The sequence below is a fragment of the Eschrichtius robustus genome, chromosome 12, assembly GCF_028021215.1.
Source record: "Eschrichtius robustus isolate mEscRob2 chromosome 12, mEscRob2.pri, whole genome shotgun sequence".
In the NCBI taxonomy this organism is placed as follows: domain Eukaryota; kingdom Metazoa; phylum Chordata; class Mammalia; order Artiodactyla; family Eschrichtiidae; genus Eschrichtius; species Eschrichtius robustus.
The window spans coordinates 7,830,182-7,853,414 of NC_090835.1; the positions used below are offsets into that span (position 1 = coordinate 7,830,182).

The following is a 23,233-nucleotide window of genomic DNA, read 5'->3' on the forward strand; positions in this document are numbered from 1 at the left end:
CGTCCTCAAAGTCTGTCTTGACACTTTGGGGCACTGCACCATAGCCAGATTCTGGACGAGGGAGAAGTTGGTCTTTCTTCTGCAAAGAGAGAGGACGGTTGTGAAGAGTGAGGTGGGAAAGGAGAGATGCTGAGGCGCATTCTCAGGCAGAGGAGGCAAGAGTGGGAATGGAAACAGGATCGCAAACCGATTCCTTTGTAACACTTCCTGCCTGCGCACCCCTTGGGAAGGCTTCGAGTGCCCCAGAGTACGGCTGCCCCCTTTGAAGACCATTTCTCCAAAGGATGCTAAGATGGTGCTGGCCACCTTTTCAGACAGGAGGCCCATTTCTGCAGGAGGAATTGGACACCTCCGGGACTGGTTTGGATTACTTGGAGAGTCCACTGGTGGTAAATCCAGAGAAGTGAAGTTTAGGGCCAGGTGATGGGTGGCCTTGAATTCCATGCTAAGGAGTTGGACTTAATACTCAGCCAGAGGGGGGGCCTTGGGCAGTTTTGAGCAGGGAGCTGGTGTGAGCATAGTGTGGGGAGACTGATCTCTTGAGCAGCTCGTGGCATGGCAGGGAAGGGGTTAATGCATGGAGATGGCAGCAGTGGCAAAACCACTGGGATCTGGCTGTGATTTTTCTCTCTAGCCCCTGCTTATGAACTTTTGCCCTGGTTGCACAGACCTGGTTTGCTCTGTCAGGATTTCCTGAAGTCTGGGCTACATTCTCTGGTGGTACCTGAGATGTTGATGCATGGAACTCAAGGTGATTCAGAGTAGAACACAGACATGGCCTTAAATAACCCTGAAACCTAAGAGTGAACAACCCTGAAACGCTCAGCCCTCGCTCAGTCCTGACTATACCTGGAGAAAGTCTGTCTTTAACTCCTCTCACGCTCCCGTATTCCTCGTGTTGATGGAGATTGAGCAGTTTAGGCTTAGGGCATTTGATAGCAGTAGTGTTTAGAGAGAATTTTACAAAATTTCTGTTTTTGTTGAATAAATTTTCTATGTATGAGGATGGCAAGTCGTTCTAGTTTTACCCTTGTCATAATGACATAAAACTGCATGTTTCAAGTAAGTTCTTTCCAGTAAGAAAAATGAGCGAATTTACTAGATCATATGGAAGAAATAATAATGCTGGTGGTGTGCGGGTATGGCAAAAATCGTGGTGGTGACGTGCAATGATTCAACTTTGGAAAACACTGGGTTACACCATGGCAAAAACTGGCATTTGCTAAATCGTCCTGCCAGTGCCTGGAGAGGCTCTGGGTGGCAGATGGTAGGGAGGGGGCAGCTGGAATTGCAGTGCCTGGGCCACTGGCATTGGGTCAACTGGGTGGGTCCCTCTGCTGTCCCCACCATTGCCTAACAGCCTGCTCCTCCCTCTGCCCGCAGAGATCCGCACGCAGCTGGTGGAGCAGTTCAAGTGCTTGGAGCAGCAGTCTGAGTCGAGGCTGCAGCTGCTCCAGGACCTCCAGGAGTTTTTCCGCCGGAAAGCCGAGATCGAGCTCGAGTACTCCCGCAGCCTGGAGAAACTGGCTGAGCGCTTCTCTTCCAAGATCCGCAGCTCCCGGGAGCACCAGTTCAAGTGAGAAGGGGCCAGGGGTCTGGGGTGGCGGGAGGCAGTGCCGGGGCGGAAGCAGAAAGGAGGCAAGGACTCACTGGGGGCAAATGGTGTGCTTCTAGGGCCTGGGGTCTGCAGGTAACTTCCAACTCCAAGCCTCAGTCTTCCTCAGCGTAAAGTGAAGCTAGAAATAGTTGCTACCCATAAAGATGCTGAAGGGAATACACAAGGGACCCAAGAGAAGTGCTTGTCACAGAGAGTAAGTGCTCAAAAAATTGTTCTGTTGTGATTATCCCACCAAGCACCAGGCTCTGCGCTGGCTTCCATTTGGGCCAAGGTGACAGCCCACCTCCTTTCAGGACATCCTGACTCTACCCAGTTCTCTTTTATCTGGGGGTGAGCCAGCCCATGTCTGCATTCCTTCAGCACAATGGCCTCAGAATTTCTTCCCTGTGAAACAGATGCTCAAAGCATTCCTCTTCCTTCCTCCCCTGGAGGACGGTGCCAGGCTTAGTTGCTGCCTTAGTTGCTTATTTACATACACACACCCTCCACGGCCTAATTTCTCATACCCCAAGCTCTGATTTCGAGGAGGGAGGGAGGCTTGGTCCTCTTGGGCACGTCCCTGGCTGAGTCCTCCAGCTGCAAATGCCGCCAGCTCAGAACCCGTGGGGCCAGCCGCCAGGTGTGGGCAGGAGCCGCGACCTCACGGGGATGCTTCCTCCTGCACCTGTCTCCCCCTCCGCCATACTGACTGGAGGTCCCCCTCCCCTGTGGGTCATCTCTCCAGTGAATGGCCCTCAACCTCAGGAGACCAGAGACTTGTTTCATCCTGCCTGCCCTGTTCTTCTTTCCCCTGGGTTCAATCTCTTTTTTTCTCTCTACGTAGGTTTAAATTGTGGTAAAATACACATAACATAAAGTTTTCCATCTTAAATATTTTAAAATGTACAGGGGTGTGGCATTAAGTACATTCACACTGTTGTGCAACCATCACCCTCATCCTTCCCCAGAACCCTTGCTTCATCTTACAAGTGTGAAACCCTGCACCCTGTAAATAATACCCCATTTCCCTCTCCCCCTGCCCTGGCACCCACCATTCTACTGTCTATCTCTATGAGTCTGACTGCTCTAGGGACCTCATATTAGTGGAATCATACAGTATTTGTCCTTTTGTGCCTGGCTTATTCCACTTCACCTAATGTCCGCAAGGTACCCCCATGTTGTCACATGTGTCAGAATGTCCTTCCTTTTTAAGGCTGAATGATACTCCATTGTGTGTATAGACCACACTTTGTTTAGTTGCATCCACCTTGCTCTCTCTGTCTTTTGCATTCTGCTCCGGCCAGGGAGTGGTGTTCCTTTAAGCTCCCCTCAACATCTCCCTAAATCGGTGCCTCAGCATTTGAACACTCACTTTTGTGCCTTCTTCCCTTGACATTTGGGGAGAAGAAACTGCTTTATTAAAGGGCAAAAATGTATTACACTTTTGCAAATACCATGCATGTTTTTCCACCCAATCTCATCTATTCAAACTTTCATTGCAGGAGGATGCTTCTATTAATAACTTCCTCCCAGGCACTATCTGGGCCCTTTCATACATAATCTCATTTTTCTGATATATTTTTTGGAGAAAGTGTGTGCTTTTTTAAATGATAAAAGTCGAATACTCATTGTATACAATTTAGAAAATGCAGAAAAGTAGAAGAAAAAAAAAATCACTCGCAGTCCCACCACTCAGAAGCTCACATTTTGGTGCCTTTTCTTGCCTGTCTTTTAATAATAAAAACAACAGTGATGATTTATTGAGCATATTAACTGAGTACTTACTTTGAGCTGGGTGGGTATTACCACCCCATCTGAGAGATGAGCACAGCGAAGCTCTGACCGAGCGGCTTGTACAAACATGTCTGTGGGCCAGTTACTGGAAAGTGACAGATTTGAACCTTTGCTCTCATTCTGCCTCCTTGGCCGGAGATAAGAAAGGGCCTGGGTGTGGTCTGAGAACAGCCATGGACTCTGAACACTCCCCTAAAACCACAGACACACTGCAGAAGCGCACGTCTCTGGTCTCTGGCTGGGCTGTCGTGGGAGCCATCCAGGCTGTGTGATCGGGCTGGAGCTCAGCTCCTGCCCCTCTCCTTCCTCTTGGTTTGAAATCAGCTCCGTTCCCGTTCTCGGTGTGAACATGGTGGAGAGGAGGGAGGCGGGGCACTGGGGGAGCATGGGCGGGCATCCCCTGTTCCCTTGCATTGCCTGTAATGAGCTCAGTCAGCCCCTCATGGCTTCATTAACCGAGGCCACCAGACAGAACAGGAGCCCCAGCTGGCAGTCCGGCCAAGCAGGCCGCTGGACACACTCTGAACGTCTAATGAGGGTGTGGCCCTGGCCAGTGCAGCTGCTGCAGGCCCTCTGCATGAGGCTAATGCTTTGGCATTGCCCCCGATGGCTTTTGGAAGCAGGAGTCTCCAGGGGATGCCTGGACTTGCCCTTTGACCCCAGGGCCAACCAGCCTGACCTGTGGCTGCCTCTTCTTTGGAGCTCAGTGCACAGGGTCTGTGCTGTGCTCTGTCCTGGCTGTCCAGAGAAGCCTTGTCCTGCTGTCTTGTAGATCCTTTATTAAGAGGGTCCACCTATCTGCCAGGTACCCTCTCAGGGTGTGGGTCTGGTCATTTTATTCCTACTGCACTGGGCCCCCTCGGGGCAGAGGTGGGGCCTTCGTGAGTGAGCAGGAGGAAGGGAGGAAGAAAGGGAGGGAGGGGATTTACTTGGTCTATAAAGTTCACTGTGGCTGAGAGATTTGGTTCAGAGAGGAAATTAATTTGCCCAAGATCTCACAGCAAATTAGTGGCAAAACTGGGATGGGCACTGCCGTAGTCCCCTTGGGCTGCTATGACAAAGTGCCATGGACTGGGTGGCTTGTAAACACACGTGTTTTTCTCACACTTCTGGAGGCCAGAAGCCTGAGGTCAGGGTGCTGGCGTGGTGAGGTTCTGGCGAGCGCCCTCCTGTGGCTTGCGGACGCCTGATTCTCCTTGTGTCCTCACACAGTGAGAGGAACAGAGAGAGGAAGCAAGCTCTAGAGACTCTTACAAGGGCACTAATCCCATCATGAGGGCTTCCTTCCTCTCGCCCTTATCTAATCCTAATTACCTGCCAACGGCCCCATGTCCTAACACCATCACATTGGGAGTAGGGTGTCAGCATATGACTTCTGGGGCGACACAGACATTCAGTCCATGACAGGAACTCACATCTCTTGACTCCAAGTCCAGTGCTCCTCCTTTTGCTCCATGGGCTCCGTCTCTCTACAGCACCAGCTGCTCCCTCTCCACCTGGGCAGTTGAAAAATTTACAGCTGCCCAGGAGGTACCCAAGAGGAGTCTGGGCTAGACTCACCCAGGCTGAGTTCCATGTGGCACCTGATTCAAAGAAAGGCTCAGCTGGTGGCCCTGACGGTTTACCTGGGGCAGGTTGAACGTTCAGAGAACAACATCATCACATGTGTCTTTTCTACCATCACATATTTCTATTCCAACACTTTTTTCAAAGCACTCTGACGTCTTTGCTCTCTTACAATCCTGATGATAACCCAGGGATGCAGAGAGGGAGCCAGTGGTTTTATCTCAAGCCAACTGAGTGCCAGGCAAGCTGAGTGGGATTTTACAAAGGACACATCGTGAGCTGTTGAGTGAGAAAACCCAGGGCTCCTGGCTTCCAACTCAGGCTTCTCTCTCCGAAAAGCCATGCGGGCCATCATATTTGAAATGTGTATATTGAGGACCTCTTATTTTCTTAGACTGTGCTTCATGATGAAGACACACAGGTTAATGAGACACTGTCCCTCCTCTCTCTCTCTCTCTCTCTCTCTCGAGCACGTGGCGTGGGGGATGTCCATAGGTGGTGTGCTTGGGGCAGGCACCCAGTCCCCGAGGCCCTGTTCTTTGAACCCTGCCACCTGCTTGTTCTTTAGGCCTCAGCGTTTAGATGTCACTTCCTCTGCAAAGCTTCCTTGAGTCTGACCTGATGCCTTCCTGTGTGTGCCCACGATATTCTGCGCTTGTTGATTTGCTTATTCAGTCGGTATTTATCGAGCACCTACCACGTGCCCGGCCCTGGCTTACAGTGGCAAACAAGACAGACTTGGTTCCTGCTGTGGTGGAACTTACCATCTAGTGGAGGAGAGAGATGCAAATCAAACATAGAAAACAAATAAACAAATCCAATGATTGCTGGGATGGAACGATTGCTAGGGTCTGGGTTGGAGCGTCTAAGACAGCTTCCCCCACGTTCCCTGGCACTTTGGTGAAGACAGCTGTAAGGCTGGGCTCAGCTGGGCTGCCTCCCTCTCCACATGGGGCCAGGGCCTCACTTCAGTCGTGGGAGCTCAGGGCACTGAGGTGGCAGGGGGAAATCCGCAGTCTTCGTGGACCCCACCTCCAGCCCCTGCCCAGATTCTCTTGATCAGAGTGGTTTCAGCTCTAGCTCAGCTTCAAGGGAGGGAAAATAAAGCCCTCCTCTCACTGGAGGACTGTCAAAGGATTTGCAGCCCTCTTGAATCCTCCACACTGAGCTAAAGCGTCAGCCAGGGAAGGCTTCTGGAGAAAGTGGCATTTAAGCGGAGACCCGAGGGATGAGAAGGAGCAGCCGTGGGGACAGTGTGAGGGGAAGAGAGGCCAGTGGGGCTGGAACTGGTGGCGAGGAGAGCCGTAGCCATCCTCAGTAGGAGTAGCATGATCTGATTTCCATTTTTGAAAGATCACCCTGGATTGGAGGGGGCAAGAGTGGAGCTGAGGAGACTAGCAGGGTGATGGGAGTATAGCTCTCCAGGCAGGGGTGACGATGGCCTGGGTGATAGCAGAGCTGACAGAGAGTGGACAGGTGCTGGGAAATCTGTCAGAGGCAGAATTGAGGAAAAGAGAAGAATCTGTTTCTGACTTGAGATGAAGGGACTTGAGAAGGGCCTAAGGCAGAAGCTGCCACCCTGTGTGGTAGTCACCTTTTTTCCTTGTCTGTCCCTCTTTTGACGACTGGGCTGCCAGCTCTGAGATGGAAGAGGAGGTGGCTGTTGACTTGGGGTCCCTAGCACCTGGCACCCGGTTTGGCATATGGTTGGTCCTCACTGAATGTTTGTTGAATGAATGAATGAAGGTCAGGTGGTAATTAACGTGGCTCTGGGCTGGGGGTGGTTGGGGGCAGGGAAGGGGACATTTGCGGCTGCAGTAGGAGCTTGGGGAGGCCATTTGGGTGAAGGCAAAGGTACCACCAGTTGTGGTGCCTGGCACAGGCACAGGGTTGCTGAGAGGACAGTCCTTCACTGGGGAATCGGAACCGCAGAGGTCGAGCTCTAGTTTAGAGTGTGGTCTTCACCAGCAGCTTCAGCGTCCCCATCCCGGGGGGACTTGTCAGAAGAGCAAAGTCTCTGGCCTCCCCTCAGACCCGCTGAATGAGAAACTCTGGGGGTGGGGCCCAGCAATTTTAATTTTAACAAGCCCTCCAGGGGATTCTGATGGCCATTCACTGTTGAAGAGTTGCCCAGGATGATGACTTTCTAGGTGATAAATTGTTTACAATTCACTTTCAGGCTGTGCTGGCTTTCCAGACCCCTCCTCTCCCCCAGCATAAAATCCATAATCCACTGCCCTTTTGCAGCCGGGCCCGACCTGCGCTGGCCTTGTCCTTTTCGAGGCTGGGAGCCTGGCCACATGAGCAGGAATGTGCTGGGGAAGGCGGCACATAGGGACCTTAAGACCTGCCTCTGGGGGTAGAGGGATGTCCTGCAAACAAATTGGGTAGTTCTAGGAAGCCAGAGGTTTCCTGGAACTAAGATTTCTTCTTCCTCCAGAGAAGTGTTTTCTGAAACTCCAACACCTTGAGCTGTCCAGCTGTGGAGGCTGGTGGTGGGGCGTGCGGGAGGAGGCAAAGAGAGCGAGAATGAGTGGAGGTGGGAAAGACTGCCACTCTGTACCTCCCCTTAGAGATTCCCCATGAAAGGCTCTGAGAGGTTTTACAATAAATAAGCCTGTTGACTTCTTTCTGAAGGTTGTTTGACCACAGGATTCTCCCTCCCTCAGGATATTTATTAATTTTTTAGCAAACAAGCGCTCCTTGGCACCCAGTTTAAAAAACTCTGTTGAGACAAACTCTGGATTCCCCTCTGGAATGTTCATGCTGCATGCAAATAGTGTGGGAGGTGACAGAGCCCCCTTCTTTTCTGACTCCCTCCGTTTTTGATACCCCTGACCTTCCGGGGATATACCTGCTAAAAATGCTCTCTCCAGAAGTTTAAGTGTTGGTTGCTGCTATTTGGACAGCTGTGAAAAAAAAGCAACAGGGAATTCTATTCAAATATGTTTAAACTGTGAAAAGTCAGAGTGTGGAAAGAGCTGGGAGGTGCTTGGCCAGTCAGTGAATGATGCTTAATATTCTCTGCACAGGAGGTTTGGAGCATCTCTTAGCTTCACGGAGCAGGTGAGAGGGAGGATTCAGTGAGCAACTAAGTTGATTGCCAAGAAAATGCTTCTTTGGGGGGATAGAACATCACAGACTTTGTTTCCACAGATGTAGCATTTCCCTAAAAAGATGCTATAATTTAGAGTTAGCCTTCCAGGTGAATCCTAAGGATAGAAGCACTTTTGTAGTGAGTAAAATGTGCAAAGGATTCAGAATGAAAAGCTTTGCTCAGACCGAGGTGGGGATAATGGAGGAGGTCCTCCAGGTGGGAATCGCATCTCCATTCATAGCTGCTGCTGTTACTATGGCTACCGTCGCACCAGTGATGCTGTCCAGAGCTGGTATTTTCCTAGGACAGGTTGCCAGCCGACTCTTTCCTGATGGCTCTGTGTCTGTGCTGTGCAGGTTGTTTAATCTTTCAGATTCCCCCCACATCCATATTACCGTATGCCCGGTGCCCTATAGATGTTTGACATGGATCGTCTCATTTAAACTTCATGGTAAACGTTGTGACCTCTGAGGCAGGTACTATCTCTGTCTTTCTAGCTGAAAACATTGAGGCTTTGAGAAATTAAGTAATTTGTTCAGAGGGACACAGCTAGAACAGGTAAGTGGCAGAACTAGGATTTTTTTTTTAATATTTTAATTTTATTGGAGTATAGTTGATTTACAATGTTGTGTTAACTTCAGGTGTACAGCAAAGTGATTCAGTTATACATACGCATATATTCATTCTTTTTTAGATTATTTTCTCATATAGGTTGTCACAGAATATTGGGTAGAGTTCCCTGTGCTGTACAGTAGGTCTTTGTTGGTTATCTGTCTTATATATAGTAGTGTGTGTGTGTTCATCCCAAGCTCCTGATTTAACCCTCCCCCCGACATTTCCCCTTTGGTAACCATAAGTTTGTTTTCGATGTCTGTAAGTCTGCTTCTGTTTTGTAAAACAGTTCATCTGTATCTTTTTTTAAAAAATTAGATTCCACATATGGGTGATATCATATGATGTTTGTCTTTCTCTGTCTGACTTACTTCACTTACGATGATAATCTAGGATTCTAATCTTGGTTTAACTGGCTCCAGAGTGCAAAATTTCTTCTAGCTGCATGACTCTCGGTATGTCCCCTCACCTCTCTGGGCTGGTTTCGTGTTTCCTGAGAGTCACCCATCAGTCCAGACCACATCCTCCTTGTGTGGGCATCAGAGGGCTCCTTCTTCTCCAGCTGATCAGCTCATGCTCGTCTCCCCAGGGCCAGCTCAGGGCTCACCTCCTCTGCGAAGTCCCTGCTGCAGGTCCCAGGTTCACAGTCATTGCTCCTCCCCTGGCCTACCATGGTGATCTGTATGTCGCTCTCCTGGGGCTCGGGTCAGATTATCAAGGAATGATCCAGTTCATATGTCTGGTTCTCCCACCTCAGTCTGCCAGCTGCTTGAAGACAAGGGGCCATTTCTAGTCCCTCTCTCTCTCTGACACACAATAGAAGCTCTATCAAAGTTTTTTGAATGAATAACTGAAAAGACCAAGATACTACTAAATCCTTTCTTTAAATACTTGAAGGAAATAGACTTGTGGGGATGCTGAAGGAGAGAAGTGAGGTCCAAGGATAGCATTTTCAGAAAAGCAGACTTTAACTCAACCTTGAGAACGTTCCAGTAGCCAGAGCTGTCCAGCAAGAAAAGGGCTGCCTTGGGAGGTGTGGGTGCCAATCCATGGAGGTATGTACACAACAGTCGGGTGTCTTAGGGGCACATTTCTGTAATGTGAAGCCTTGTCAGACCGGATCAGTGTTCCTCAGAATGAGGGAGGGACCATCGATAGCACGTGAGCCATAAATAGCGACTGATCTTTTCAGTTCTCTTTCAGTCTTTGCAGTTATAGTTTGGTTCTAGTGTGTTGCTAACACCTCTCTAACCCTCCTTTTAACAAACAGACAACAGATCTTGGGTATTAGCATCTGCCTAGGATTCAATGATACTGTTTTGAACTTACTTTTTTCCAGTAACCTTCTATTTAGGGCAAGTAAAGCTGGTTTTTAAAATTTTATTTTAACTAAGACTAGGGAAAGTCCTTTTTGTAAATAAATCCATTTAAGTAAAAAGAGACACTCAACAGGGAGGTATGAAGTATGGTGGTGTGCGGGATGGCAGAAATCCTGAAGCCAACATGAGATACCCCAAGGGCCCCTGCCAGCTCCTCCTGGAAAGTGAACATCTTTCATCTCCACCCTCTTCATCCCCCACCTTTGTTTTCGTTGCTGGGAGGGATTTTAAGGCAGGAGGGTCAGCCCCTTGAGTGGTCTTTGCAATGGCTACAGCCCCTTATCCTCCTTCCAGTTTTTCCTTGTGGGGCCTCCCCAGATCCTACACCCAGTTTCCTGGAATCCTCAGAGACTGTAATCAGCAACTTCCAAAGTATTAACATTAACCAGGACGTGATTTATTTATATTTAGATATACTTGATATACATAGATACGTGCATATCATTTAAATTTTATTCTAAAAATGAAAATAGATGTTGTAATAAAGATAAAATAGATGTTGTTGTAATTAACAAGCAGTGATATGCAGGGGTTTAGTTTTGACTCAATTCCATTAGGCAAAGAGGACAATAATGATCTTCCAAGATTATACAGCACCTTACACTTTGCAGAGTACCTCCCCAGCCTTTAGCTGCTTAAATCCTCCCAAGAATCCTGGTGGGGCTGGGGGAGTCAGGGAAGGTGTCGTCATCCCCATCTGACAGGCAAGGGACCTGAAGGCCAGCCAGGGTGGGCCTGGCTTAGGATCCCCGCTGGTTGGTGAAAGAACTGACCGGAGGAACTGTGGGTCAGCACCCTTCCTCTGCCGGGTGCTGCACGTACCACGTGATGCACCCATTTTGCAGGTGGATAAACCAAGGCAAAGGGTCTCACAGGGAAAGAGAAGATGAGGTTGGCCAGACATTGCCTAATGAGGCAGGAATTTTTATTCCAGTACCAAGAATACATTCAGCGAGTCAAAAGGGAGCTCAGGAGTGCTGCTGGACCAGACCCAGTGTGCCATCACTTTGAGGTGTGAGGACCGATCCTCAGGGTGGAGGGGGCGTCTCTGGACCATTGGCACTGGGCCTTGAAGTACACATAAGGGTTTGCTGGGGGAGAAGGTAGTAATGAGAGGAGGAAAACCAACATTTATAGCAAACCTACCATGGGCTGTATGGTTATATACATCAGTCAATGGATTTTCCCAATAGCCAAGTGAGGTGCTGGTGGCAATAATAGTGATGCCAGTAATAATGATTATTACTATTATCAGGCGCTGGGTTTGATGCTGAGAGTGTCTTATGAATTACCTCATTTAATCCTTAAAGCACCACTGTTAGGTAGGCGTTATCAACCCTGTCTTACAGATAAAGAAAGAAAAGGTTTGACTAGCTTCCCAATTCACCCAGCTGGTGAGGAGCAGAACTGGTATTTGAACCCCAGCCTTTGACTCCATAGCACCCAGCATGGGTAAGCAGAACCTGCTTTGGGCAGGTGACCCAATGGATGTAGTTCATCCCTTATGGAATGACTGTCTCAGGGCTGGTGTCAGCCAACAGCAGCTTCTAAGTCAGCAGATCTCAGCTTCCTGAAGGGGCTGCCCTGCCCTGAAGCCTCACGCCCACTGTTTGCCACCAGGTGACTCACTCGCAGGGAAAGCCCCAAATTCTCCCCCCTCACCTGGACAGCTGCTCTGCCTCCCACCTGGCCTTCCCACCCAGCGATCATATCACTGGACCATTCAAAACCTTCATTCAACCTTGACCTTCGAAGTCCTTCGTGGTCTGGCTCCTCCCTTCCTGCCACCTTTTCACCATGCCCTGCATCACTGCTGCCCGAGCCCAAAAGAACTTCTTTCAGCCCCGGAACATCCATGTCTTGTCTGACCTCACAGCTTCACACTCAGCCTTCCGTCTGCCTGCAGGCTATGTCCATCTTTGTGTTTCCCACCCAGCAAACTCTTACGTGTACTTCAAGCCCACTGCAGATGTTTCTGTGATTACCCATCCACCCTGAGGCAGAATGAGCCACTCCCTCCCCCACTCCTCTGAGATCCCCTTCCTCACACAGCATAACATAGGAAACATCTGTTACTCTCCCCTGCTCAGCATCCCTCCCTTCTTCTTTTCATAACGAGACCTAGATTTTCCTCTGGGGAATCATCCCTGAACAATGGTGAGCCTGTGACCAGCACTGTATCCTCTTGGCCACAGAGCTTTAATCTAGCGACCTGCAATTCCAGGATTTTTGGTGGAACAGGTGGGGAAAAGCTCTCTTTTTACTGGGATTACTAGCAGTCAGGGTACTTTTGGTTTGGAGACGGCCTGCCTGAGAGTGAAGCCAGCACAGAGAGAGGAAAGCAGAGCCAAGTGATAGAGACCAGGTCCTGCTGACATCCTTTGAGCCCCTGGATGCAGCCATGCCCGAGGGCAACAACCTCCTATTCCTTTACATTTTTTTGATTAAAATTTTTGATCCTTAAAATTTTTCTTCCTCCCATTACTACCGTTTTTGTGTAAGCCAGTCTGAAGTAAGTTTTTCCTTCACTTCAACTAAAGGTGTTCTGACCAATGGCCATAAGAATTCTTGGTTTGCATTAAGTTCAACTACTAGATTGTGAGCCTTCTCAAGGCTCATCCAGTCATCTTTTTAATACCCTGGGACTGGACAGTGCCTATTAGCACATGGCAGATACTCAAAGGATAGTAGAAGAGTGGGTGAATGAGTGAATGAATTAGAGCCTGCCGAGGGCTCTGGAGGGATACAGGGAAATATGAGAGATGCTTCCTGCCTTCAAGGGGCTTATAGAATAAGTGATGACACAAACCCACACGTGTGGAGGGCAACTGACGAGTGAGTTAAGCGAGAAGATAAAAAATGTCATCTGGAAGTAACTATACGAGAAGATTGAAATGAGTGGTTCAGACAGAACATTCTGTGGATCTCAGATGATCCCTGGAGGAAAGGCCTTTGAAGTAGATTTTGCTGCGTGGAGTGAAGAGGGGAAGGCATTCCGAGTGGGTGAATGCAAAGATGCGAGGCGGGGATGCATGTGACCCAGGAACAGTCCTGCCCAGGTTTCAGCAGCCTCACTTTCTTGTCTTTGAAGCTAGATACATAAAAGGGTAGAAAATAGCCATTCACTGTTTCCATTTTTGTGCTTCTTGTTAGGCTTTTCAAATAAATAAGTTGGGGAATTGGGAAAAAAATCCTTTGTCAGATCACGTGCATTCATTTGGTTTTGAAATATATGGTTGCTCTTGTCACAGAGGTCTGAAAGGCCCTCACTGGCCACTCCGTCACTCACCCATCCGTTTGATGGATGAGGCAGTAAAGCCTCAGAGAGGTCGAGCCGCAAGCCCAAGAACACACAGCCAATTAGCAGCAGAGCCACGCTCCCCAACTCCCAGTACAATAGACTCAGAATCCTTGGGGGGCAAAAAATAGGTAAATGAAAAAACCCATTCCCGGCTCAGAGCTTCACCCACTGCCTGGAGCAGAAAGGGGGATGAGGGAGAGGGCTGGGCAGGCAGCAGATTGGGCCTTAAATGGGCCTTAAATGCCGGCGGAGGAGGTTAAGACTTTATCCTCTGTGTCGTAGGTCCATTTGCTCCCTGATGGACCACAGGAAAGATGCCCAAGTGACCATGTAAACTCTCCTCAGACTCCTGATCCACTTGGGGTAGCAGCCTATTATGGGTTGAATTTTGTCCTCAAAAAATTCACATGTTGAAGTCCTAAACCCCCAGTACCTCAAGAGTGTGACCTTCTTTGTAAATAGGGTCTTTACAGAGGTAATCAAGTAAAGATGAGGTCATTAGAGTAGGCCCTAATCCAACATGACTAGTGTCCCTATAATATAAAAAAAGGGGAATTTGGACACAGACACACATCCAGGGAAAACATCACGTGAACATGAAGGCAGAGATTGGGGTGATGTGTCTACATGCCAAGGATCACCATAGATGGCTGGAATACCAAAGATGGCCAGCATACCGCCAGAAGCTGAGGGGGGGGACACAGAACAGAGTCTCCCTCACAGCCCTGAGGAGGAACCAACCCTGCTGACACCGTGATCTCAGACTTCCAGCCTCCAGAACTGGGAGACAATACATTTCTGCTATTGAAGTGACCCATCTGTGGTTCTCTGTTACTGAAGACTGGTGTCCAGCAGTACACAGCCCAGATGCTCATCCTGTCCCTCAAGGCCCTGGTCTATGCTGCCTCTGTGACCTTGTCTCCACCCCTTGTCCATCCGCTCTGCCCTCGGGAAGGCGCCCATGCACGCAGAGCCTTCACGCCGACTGCTGGGGATGCTCTCCCTTATCCCTAGGCCACTGTACAACCTACCCATTTTTCTGGTCCCACCTCATCCTTCTGGGCACTTTTCACCTATCAGCCGACTGTGTGCCCAGACCTGCCTGACACCAGAGAAACAGTGGTGAAGAGGACAGATGTAAGCTAGAAAGGGGTCAAAGACAGAAACAAAAAGTAAATGAACAGGACGGATGTCAGGCGTGGTAGTGCTGTAATAACGATAAAATAGGGTGGTGTACTAGAGATCGAGGAGCCGCTGGGGGGCAGGGAAGGCCTCAACCAGGAGAAACATCTCAGCTAACGTCTCAGTGACAAGAAGGACCACCTCCACCTTCCCTGGGTGAGGTAAACCCCCCCCCCGCCCCCCTCCGATATAGACTCAGGAGGCACCATGCATTTCTCTCTCACAGCTCTTATCACCGACGCCATTTCCTATGTACTTATGTGCTTATTTGATTGTCACCTGAGGCCCCTACTGGACTGTAAGCTCCGTGAATCAGGGAGCGTGACTCACTTTGCTTAGCACTGGCACAAAAGATGGCACCCAGTTAATATTTTCAGAATTAATGATTCATGCTCCCAGCAAGGACAATGAATTCCAAACCCTGATTGGGGCAACTTAGGTAGCAAGAGGTTAACCATGCTTTTTGGGCCCCAGAACTAATTGAGGGAGTGCTTTTCTGAGCTTTGCTGGCAGCCGCCCAAGCAAGTGTAGTGCAAGACCCTGGAATGTCTTGGAAGGGAGCAGGAAGCCAGAGGCAGGGACTCGGCGTCTTGGGGACGCGGTCAGCTGCAGGAGCTCCCCTCCCTCCCGGAGGGACCACCATCCCAGGGCAGTGGATTTGGATTCATCTGCAACATGGGGCTCAACAGGCCTGGAAACGGGTTCTGTTTGCTAAGCGGAATTTTCCGGTGCCCAGCCAGAAGAAGAAGAGGGGATAAGCTGGCTCACTGCTGATTTCATTTTCCCAACTCGCCAGCTTGGCGAGGCCTCGCTCCTCTAGCTGCAGATGCTTGGATCCTCGTATCCAGTTCCCCTAGCCAAAGAAAGAAAGCTGTGACTCACCAGGAATTTTCACTGCTATTTTCTGGCTGTAAAAAGTAAAATACATACACATCTTTGTGAAAGTTCTCAATTATACTTTAGCTCAGCAGCTTCCACCTGCTGTGTGGACACAGGGATGCAAGACTGGAAAAGGAGAAAAGCCCTCCAGATGTGCCTTAGAGGACAGAACGCCTGCCCAGGTTCATTTTGGCATCTTCCAGAAGTGTGGCTGCAGCAGGCAAAATGGCTGCTAGCATGGAGAGCTGGGTCTCAGGTCAAAGGGGTCCTGTTTTCAAAAGGGACAAATAACCCCCTGAAAAGGGAAGGCCGGTGTCCAGCTCTGCCATACGTGGCCTGGATGCTTCTTCCTGCGGTCCCGGTGCAATCCAGATGGCCCGTGGGATGGTGATCAGTGCGCTGGCCGGAGCCCTCGGGACCCCGCACCTGCCCCTCCTCTGCCTTGCCCCCCGGGCTCTAGCCACACTGGCCTTTATTCGGCACCTTAAATGCACCGAGCTCCCTGCCCCCCAGTGAGCCTTTGCCCATTCTGTTCCCTCTGCCTGGAATCCTCACCCCCAAGCCCACTCTCCTGGCCCCTTTATCTGCCTCCCCCATCTCTTCCTTTAGAGCCTAGCTGAAAGGCCCCTTCCTTAGGGACACTTCAGAGACCCCCGAAATCCAGCCAGGTCCCCTCGATATGAGTCCTCATGCACCATGCTCTCCTCTCTAGCACTTTCTGTGGCTGTGACTCCATCCACACGTGCTGAACTCTCTGAGGGTTATGTGTCTCCCCCACTGGACTGTAAGCTCCATGGAGGCAGGAGCTGTGTCTCTTGTGCACCATGTCATGTCCCTGGGGACTGGTCCATGTGAAATACGCGATAAGAATGTATCGAGTGGGGGAACTGCTGAATGACCCTGGAGCTGTTTCCTGGTGTTTAACACCAAGGTTGACAATATGGTCTAAGTAGCCAGGCCACAGGGGTTAAGAGACCTGCATATAGTCACACAGGCAGTATGGACTCAGGGGTACTCCTCCCCCCCAAGTCCAGGTGTCTTTCTGTTTCATCGTGTCTTTCTGTCTCACCATGCTGGGCCCTATCTGTGGCCTTCCCTCTTCTTTCTGACATGGTGAGAGCCAGGTACCATTGTGGCCAAGGCCACAGATGGCAGCTCTCCACAGAGCGGTCAACTCCACCCTGACCCTGGCTGTGGACAGCCCTGTTCACCCCGGTCTTTTGTTCTACAAATGAGCTGCCCCACACGAGGGGAGCCGGGGCTGGGAGAAGATGGGGAGAGCAGAAGCAGCCTCCCGTGCTGGAGTGGACCCAGAGGATGGGCCTGCTGGTTGCACGGCAGGCCTGGGACAGTGTCTGCAGAGGACGGGCTGGCACATCATCCCCATCGTAGGCCTCTTCCAGCTCACCAGGGCAGGAGGAGCCCAGCCCTGCCCCATCCCTCCAGCTGCAGCCTCGACAGGCCTCCTGAGAATTTGCCTTTTCTGCCACATGGTCACGTGCATTTGTAAAGAGTTCCAGGTCATTCCATGGTTTCCAAATATCATCCAAGTGCTTGTTGCCGGCATCCACATTTATCTCTCTAGCCCAGATATCGCCTTCTGAGTGTTCCACAAGCCCTTTAGACTCGCCGTCTTCACATAAATCTCATCGCCTTCCCTCCCTGCCCTGCTGCTGTAAATGTTCCTCATCTCAGTAAATGCTACCCCTGCTCTCGGGCACCCAGCCTGAGAGACTTGGAGTCATTCTGAGCATCTTCTTTTCCCTCCCAACCAGTCAATCTCAGGGTCCAGTCCGTTTACCACCTAAATGTTTCTTGAATCCCTCAGCTTCCCTCTTGGCCCCCTCAAGCCCATCCTCCACGCAGTAGCCAGAGTGAGAGTTTGAAAGTGGAATTTTACCCTTTCACTCCCCTGCTCTAAACCCCTCAGTGGCTCCCCGCCAACCTCAGGATGAAGCTCAAACTCTCTACTGGGACTTAAGGCCCTTAACTATGTGGCCTCTGCCTAATTCTCCAACCTTGTTTTTCACTCTCCCCCCATCACTCCAGGACATAATGCTTGAGCCCCCTTGACTATGTTTGACTCACCAACCTGCTCTCTCTAGGCCTTTGTTCATCATATTTCTCCACCTAGATAGCTCTCCCCTGTCAAACTCCATTCCAGCCTTTAGTTCTCAGTCTAGAAAGTGCTTCCTCCAGGAAGCCATCCATGCTCACCCCTCCACCAGATCTGGGCGAGGGGGCCTCCTCTGCCCCGTAGTCTCCTTCCCATTACTACATTTATGAGGCTGTATCATCATCTTCTGCTTCCTTGTGTGTCTCCCTTACCCGAATGTAGCCTTGTGGAGCAGGGTCTTGCCTGCTGTGGTTACTGCTGCATCCCCAGCCCCTCGCCTGCCTGGCACGTACACACAGAGACAGACAATGAATGAATGAAAGCCTGAATGAACCAAGGCCTCATCTCCTCAGCAGCCACTCACTTTTTTTTTTTTTTTTAAACATCTTTATTGAAGTATAATTGCCTTACAATGGTGTGCCAGCTTCTGCTTTATAACAAAGTGAATCAGTTATACATATACAATATGTTCCCATTTCTCTTCCCTCTTGCATCTCCCTCCCTCCCACCCTCCCCATCCCACCCCTCTAGGTGGTCACAAAGCACCGAGCTGATCTCCCTGTGCTATGCCACTCACTTTAGCTTGACAAGTCCTTGGTTGCTTTCGGGTAACTCTCCCCTCCTTGCCTCTGCTCCTTCTGCCGCCCCTGTAATCCCGTTTGCGTTGCCTCCTGCCCACAGCTGCTGATAAGGAAAGTGCCTCCTTCCCACTCTTTCTCTTACCCAGTCTCCCTGGCCAGGTGACCTAATTAATGGTCCCCAAGCTGTCCCAGCACTTTTGCACCCTTTCAAGACCTTTCTCCTTTCCCCTGAAACTTACCTTCTGGCTGCGACTTCCACAAATTTTGCACAGTTAATTCCCTGAAGCTGTTCAATTCTTGCATCCCAGGCTGAGCTCAGCCCCTGAAGTAATTTAGGTAACAGCTCAATTATCTCATCTCTCCTTTCATCTTTGCATTTCCATCACCACCTAGGAAGCTGTGGAAATGGGATGTAAAGTATTTTCTGCCCAAACCCACTTCTCCCCTTGCAGTTCTTATCTTGGTTCATGTCATCAGCATCCAACCAGTCGCCTGAGATCCAAATCTCAGAATCACCATCCACTTCCCCCTCCCCCACCCCCTCTCTATTTCCAGGAAGTCTCCAAGATTCTCTGCTCTCTTGGTGAGGAGCCTCTTAAATTCACCCTTCTCTGGCCACCACCCAGGCCCTCATCATCTCTCTTTTCCTGGACTAGGGTCACCTCCTGACTGGTCCTCCTGCCTCCAGCCCCACACCTCTGCCCACACCCATCCAGCCCTCCACTCATCCACCTGCTCATCCATCCACCCATCTATCCACCCCGCAATCCACCCACCCACTCATCTGTCCATCATCCTCCAGTCTGCCCGCAATGATCTTTCTAAGACACACATTGGTTAGATCATACCTCTGCTTAAATAACTTCCATGACTCTCCACTGCCTACAGCAGGCATTCTTAACCCTGGGTGCACATTAGAATCTTATAGAGAATGTTTTAAAAATACCAAGGTTCTACCCCCAGAGATTCTGACTCAGTTGGTCTTGGGTGGGGCCTGGGTCTTGGTGTTTTTTAAAAGCTTCCCAGGTGATTTTAGTGTGCAACCTGGGTTGAGAACCATATGGCCTAGATGATAAAATCCCAACTCATTAGGCTGGCGTTCGATTCCCCACAATCAAGCCTTTAACCTGTCTCCCCATCCTTATGTCCTCCCCTAACACACTCAGAATTCTAGCTCGGCTGAGCTGCTTCTCTATCTTTGTATCCACAGGTCCCTCTGCCTACAATGCCATCTCTCTGCCCCTCTATTTGGAAAACTCCTACCTATTCTTCAAGACCCAGCACAAATGTGACCTTTTCTGTTGGGTTTCTCTTCTACAGCACCTACTACATGTCAGGCACATTGCTGGGCACTGGATATGGTGACTAAGACAGAAACAGTTCCTGCTCTCACAGAACTTAGAGTAGGGTGATGGGTGGGGAGTGGAAATGCCTTAAGGCAGAAATTCTCAAACCTGAGAGTGCATCGCGATCCCCTGGAGGGCTGGTCAAAACACAGGTGCTGGTCCCACCTCCAGGATTTCTTATTAAGTGGTCTGGAGTGGCCCCGACAATTTGCATTTCCAACAAATTTCAAAGTGAAGCTGATGCATCTGGGCTGGGGACCACCTCTGAGAACCGCTGCCCTAGAGCGAGGTCAGAGGCACGCTCTCCAGGGAGTATCATTTAAGCCAGGACTCAGAGGAAGAGAGAAGAGCAGGGGCTCACGCGCTCCAGATGGCACAGCGCGCGTGAAGACCCCAGGCGGGAAGAAGCTGGCAGGAAAGCAAAGGGGACTGTGTGACGGGGACCTGGAGTGGGCTCCGCGTTTTCTCCAGCTTCTCACGCAGAACGGATGCCCTGCGTGTTTCTATCCCAGCGCTTCAGCACCTTCCACTGTAATCCTTCTGCCTCAGCCGCCTCATTAGGAGCCCCTCCGAGGCAGGTCTGTGTCCACGGTCACCCAGAGCCCACCTGAGACCTGACACGGAATAAATGCTGAGGGATTTGGGCTGGGCTGTTGGATTTCAAGTGTTCTGGTTTTTTCTCTAGGCTATGAACAAAGGAGAAACTGCTTCGTTTCTCTTACAGCATAATGTCTCCTCCATTTTCCTTAAAGGTCTCTAACATATCCATCCTCTCTCTCAACCAAATTCCTTTCTCCCAAATTCTGGCTACCTGGGCAGATTTTTAAGCCCGTTTGGTGACAGAAAGAAAAGTCAACTGGCCTCTCCTCACCTATCCTTCCCAAGCCCAGGCTTTGGGTGCAGTGAGGGGTGTACGTGCTGTGGCTGCCCAGAGGCCCTCAGGGCTACACTTCCACTTGACTTTGGGAGGATGATGTGGTCAAAGCGGAAGTCAGCAGAATTCCCTTCCTCAGAAACACTGATCGTGGGAGGCCGCATTTCCTCAGAGAACCATGGCCAGCCCCCCCGGGGGAGCCAGGCAGGCCTGGGGGACTGGACCTTGAGCCAGTCACCCTAGGTGGTGGATGGGCCTCTGCCCCAGCATCACCTTCCCGCCTTGGAAAGTGGAGGAAGGGTCATAGGTCAAGTACACATGCCAGATGCCCCGTGTGGCAACATGGGATTATTGGTTTGATTTTGGTTTCTGATTGTCCTTTACTGTCTTCCTGGACACTAGGATATATATACACTTTATTGAGACTAACAGAGGGGTCTTTGGTAAAGCACAGAGAAGAGAGATATCCCCCATTTCATTTTTAGAAATATCCCATTTCCCAGATTTAGGGAAACACTGGTGCATAGATCTGTGGTTCTCAGACTTGTGTGTGAATCAGCAGCTTGGAGGGCTTGTTAAAACCCAGATCACCGGGTCACCTCCAGAGGTTCTGATTCAGCAGGGCTGGAGTGAGGCTCAAGTGCCTTCATTTCTGAGAGACCCCAGGCAATGCTGCTGCTGGTCTGGGGACCCCGACACTTTGAGGACCCCTCAAATGGGGGTTTTAGCATAATGCCCAGCTAGAGGACACTAAGAATGTGTCAGTCATTGAAGGACCAAGATTTGTCTTGTGTGTACTTCACTCAAAAGCAGATTTCCTTAGGCTCTCCTCCCAAGTATAGAACCTGAAATCCCCTAGGCCCTCAGCTCCATTGAGGGTCAAAGGAATGTGTTTCCAAGAGGCCAAGAGACCAGGACTGACCCTGGAGGAGGACAAAAAGGTTAAGAGCTGGAGGGACCCCCCAGGGGTTGGGGGAGGCAAGGAGGGGAAGGAAAGGGTCCACTTTTTTTTCTTTCCCCTGGATATTTCTAGAACTTATACAAGAATTTTAAGCACAACTGGTTTAGTATTTCTTAACTCCACGGAAGACAGCTTCCTCTCAGAAGGGAGGGATACATGTAGCAAGTGTCACATCCAATGGGAGAGTAGGATGGGATAGGACTTCTAGTCAAAGACCTGGGTTTTGGCCCCCGCACTGCTCTGCGACCTTGGGAGGATTGCTTCCTCATGGTCTCTGTTGCCCCAGCTGTTAAATATGTTATAATAAAACGAGTTTGAAAGGGCCCCATGAGGGTCAAAAGAGCCGTGGTGGGTGACAACGTAGAACACTGTGTGGCTGGCAGTTTCGGTGAAGCCAACCTGAGCTGTCTTGGTTTCCACAGGAAGGACCAGTATCTCCTCTCGCCCGTGAACTGTTGGTATCTAGTCCTGCATCAGACCAGGCGGGAGAGCCGAGACCATGCTACCCTCAATGACATCTTCATGAACAATGTCATCGTCCGCCTCTCCCAAATCAGCGAGGATGTCATCAGACTCTTCAAAAAGGTGGGTACTTGGGCCACCCGAGTTTCTGCCCCAGGCTGGCCTTGGCAAGACAGCCAGCCACGGTGGGGTGTGGTATGGGGACATGGGACCAGGGGGCAGGCGTGTTGAAGGGTGTTGGGGGCTGAGGCCTGGACTCGGCACCCCAGACCCTGAGTTTGAGTCCTGTATATGGCTGGGGGGCTCAGCCACTTCAGCAACCACCATCACCACAAAAATAGAAACCTTTGCATGGTTAGGTAAGTAGTACACTCGTTGTAGGAGATTTGGAAACATAGAGGTGAGCTCACACTTATATAAAAAATAAAATAAAATAAAATTCAAAAACAAACAAACACTTAGAAATTAATGTCACCTGAAATGCTATCACTCAGCCATAATCACTTTGGTTGTCATAGGAACTTCTTTATATGTACATATGTAAATACATTTTCTATGAGTGCTGATTTTATACACTTTCTAGAATATGTATGTACTTTTCCCAAATGAGATCAGACTGCATATACGATTTTACTCTCTGCTTATGTCACCTAACAAATTATATTAACACTGGATTACAAAATTTTCCCGTATCAATAAATATAATTCCACAACATTTTGAAAGATTGCATAATATTTCATCGTATAGATGTACCCTAGTTTATTTAACCAATCCCTTATTGTTGAACGCTTCAGTGATTTCCATATTATTATAAATATTGCTGCTGTGAACTTCTTTTATATACACCTTTGTCACATTCACTGTTTTAATTGAAGTATAGTTTATTTACAATATTCTATTAGTTTTAGGTGTATAGCATAGTGATTCAGTATTTTTGTAGATTGTACTCCATTAAAAGTTATAAGATAATGGCTGTATTTCCCTGTGCTATGCAATACATCCTTGTTGCTTATTTATTTCATTTATTGTAGTTTGTGTCTCTTAATCCCATACCACTAATTTGCCCCTCTCCCTTTTGGTAACCAGTAGTTTGTTTTCTATATCTGTGTGTCTGTTTCTGTTTTGCATATACATTCATTTGTATTATTTTTTAGATTCCACATATAAGTGATATAATATAGTATTTGTCTTTGTCTGACTTACTTCACTAAGCATAATATTCTCTAGGTCCATCCACGTTGCTGCAAATAGCAGAATTTCATTCTTTTTTTATGGCTGAATAATATTCCATTGTATATGTATATATAGATATACCACATGTACTTTATCCATTCATTTGTTGATGGGCCACTGCTATTTTCTTTTTTTTTTTTTAACATCTTTATTGGAGTATAATTGCTTTACAATGGTGTGTTAGTTTCTTCTGTATAACAAAGTGAATCAGCTATACGTATACATATATCCCCATATCTCCTCCCTCTTGCG

At 49.3% G+C, this 23,233-nt stretch overlaps 1 protein-coding gene across 2 annotated transcripts in view; it reads left to right on the top strand.

The window, feature by feature from the left end:
• The first annotated feature begins 1,388 nt into the window (after positions 1 to 1,388).
• Positions 1,389 to 23,233, top strand: part of SRGAP3 (SLIT-ROBO Rho GTPase activating protein 3) — a 136,175-nt gene continuing 114,330 nt past the window's right edge. Inside the window, exons 1-2 of one of the 2 annotated variants that reach the window (XM_068557315.1) lie at positions 1,389 to 1,576; positions 21,708 to 21,870. In XM_068557315.1, coding sequence (XP_068413416.1) covers positions 21,808 to 21,870 — 63 coding nt within the window. In that variant the 5' untranslated portion in view covers positions 1,389 to 1,576; positions 21,708 to 21,807. The remainder of the gene's footprint in view (positions 1,577 to 21,707; positions 21,871 to 23,233) is intronic. The other variant, XM_068557316.1, reaches the window with a different exon arrangement.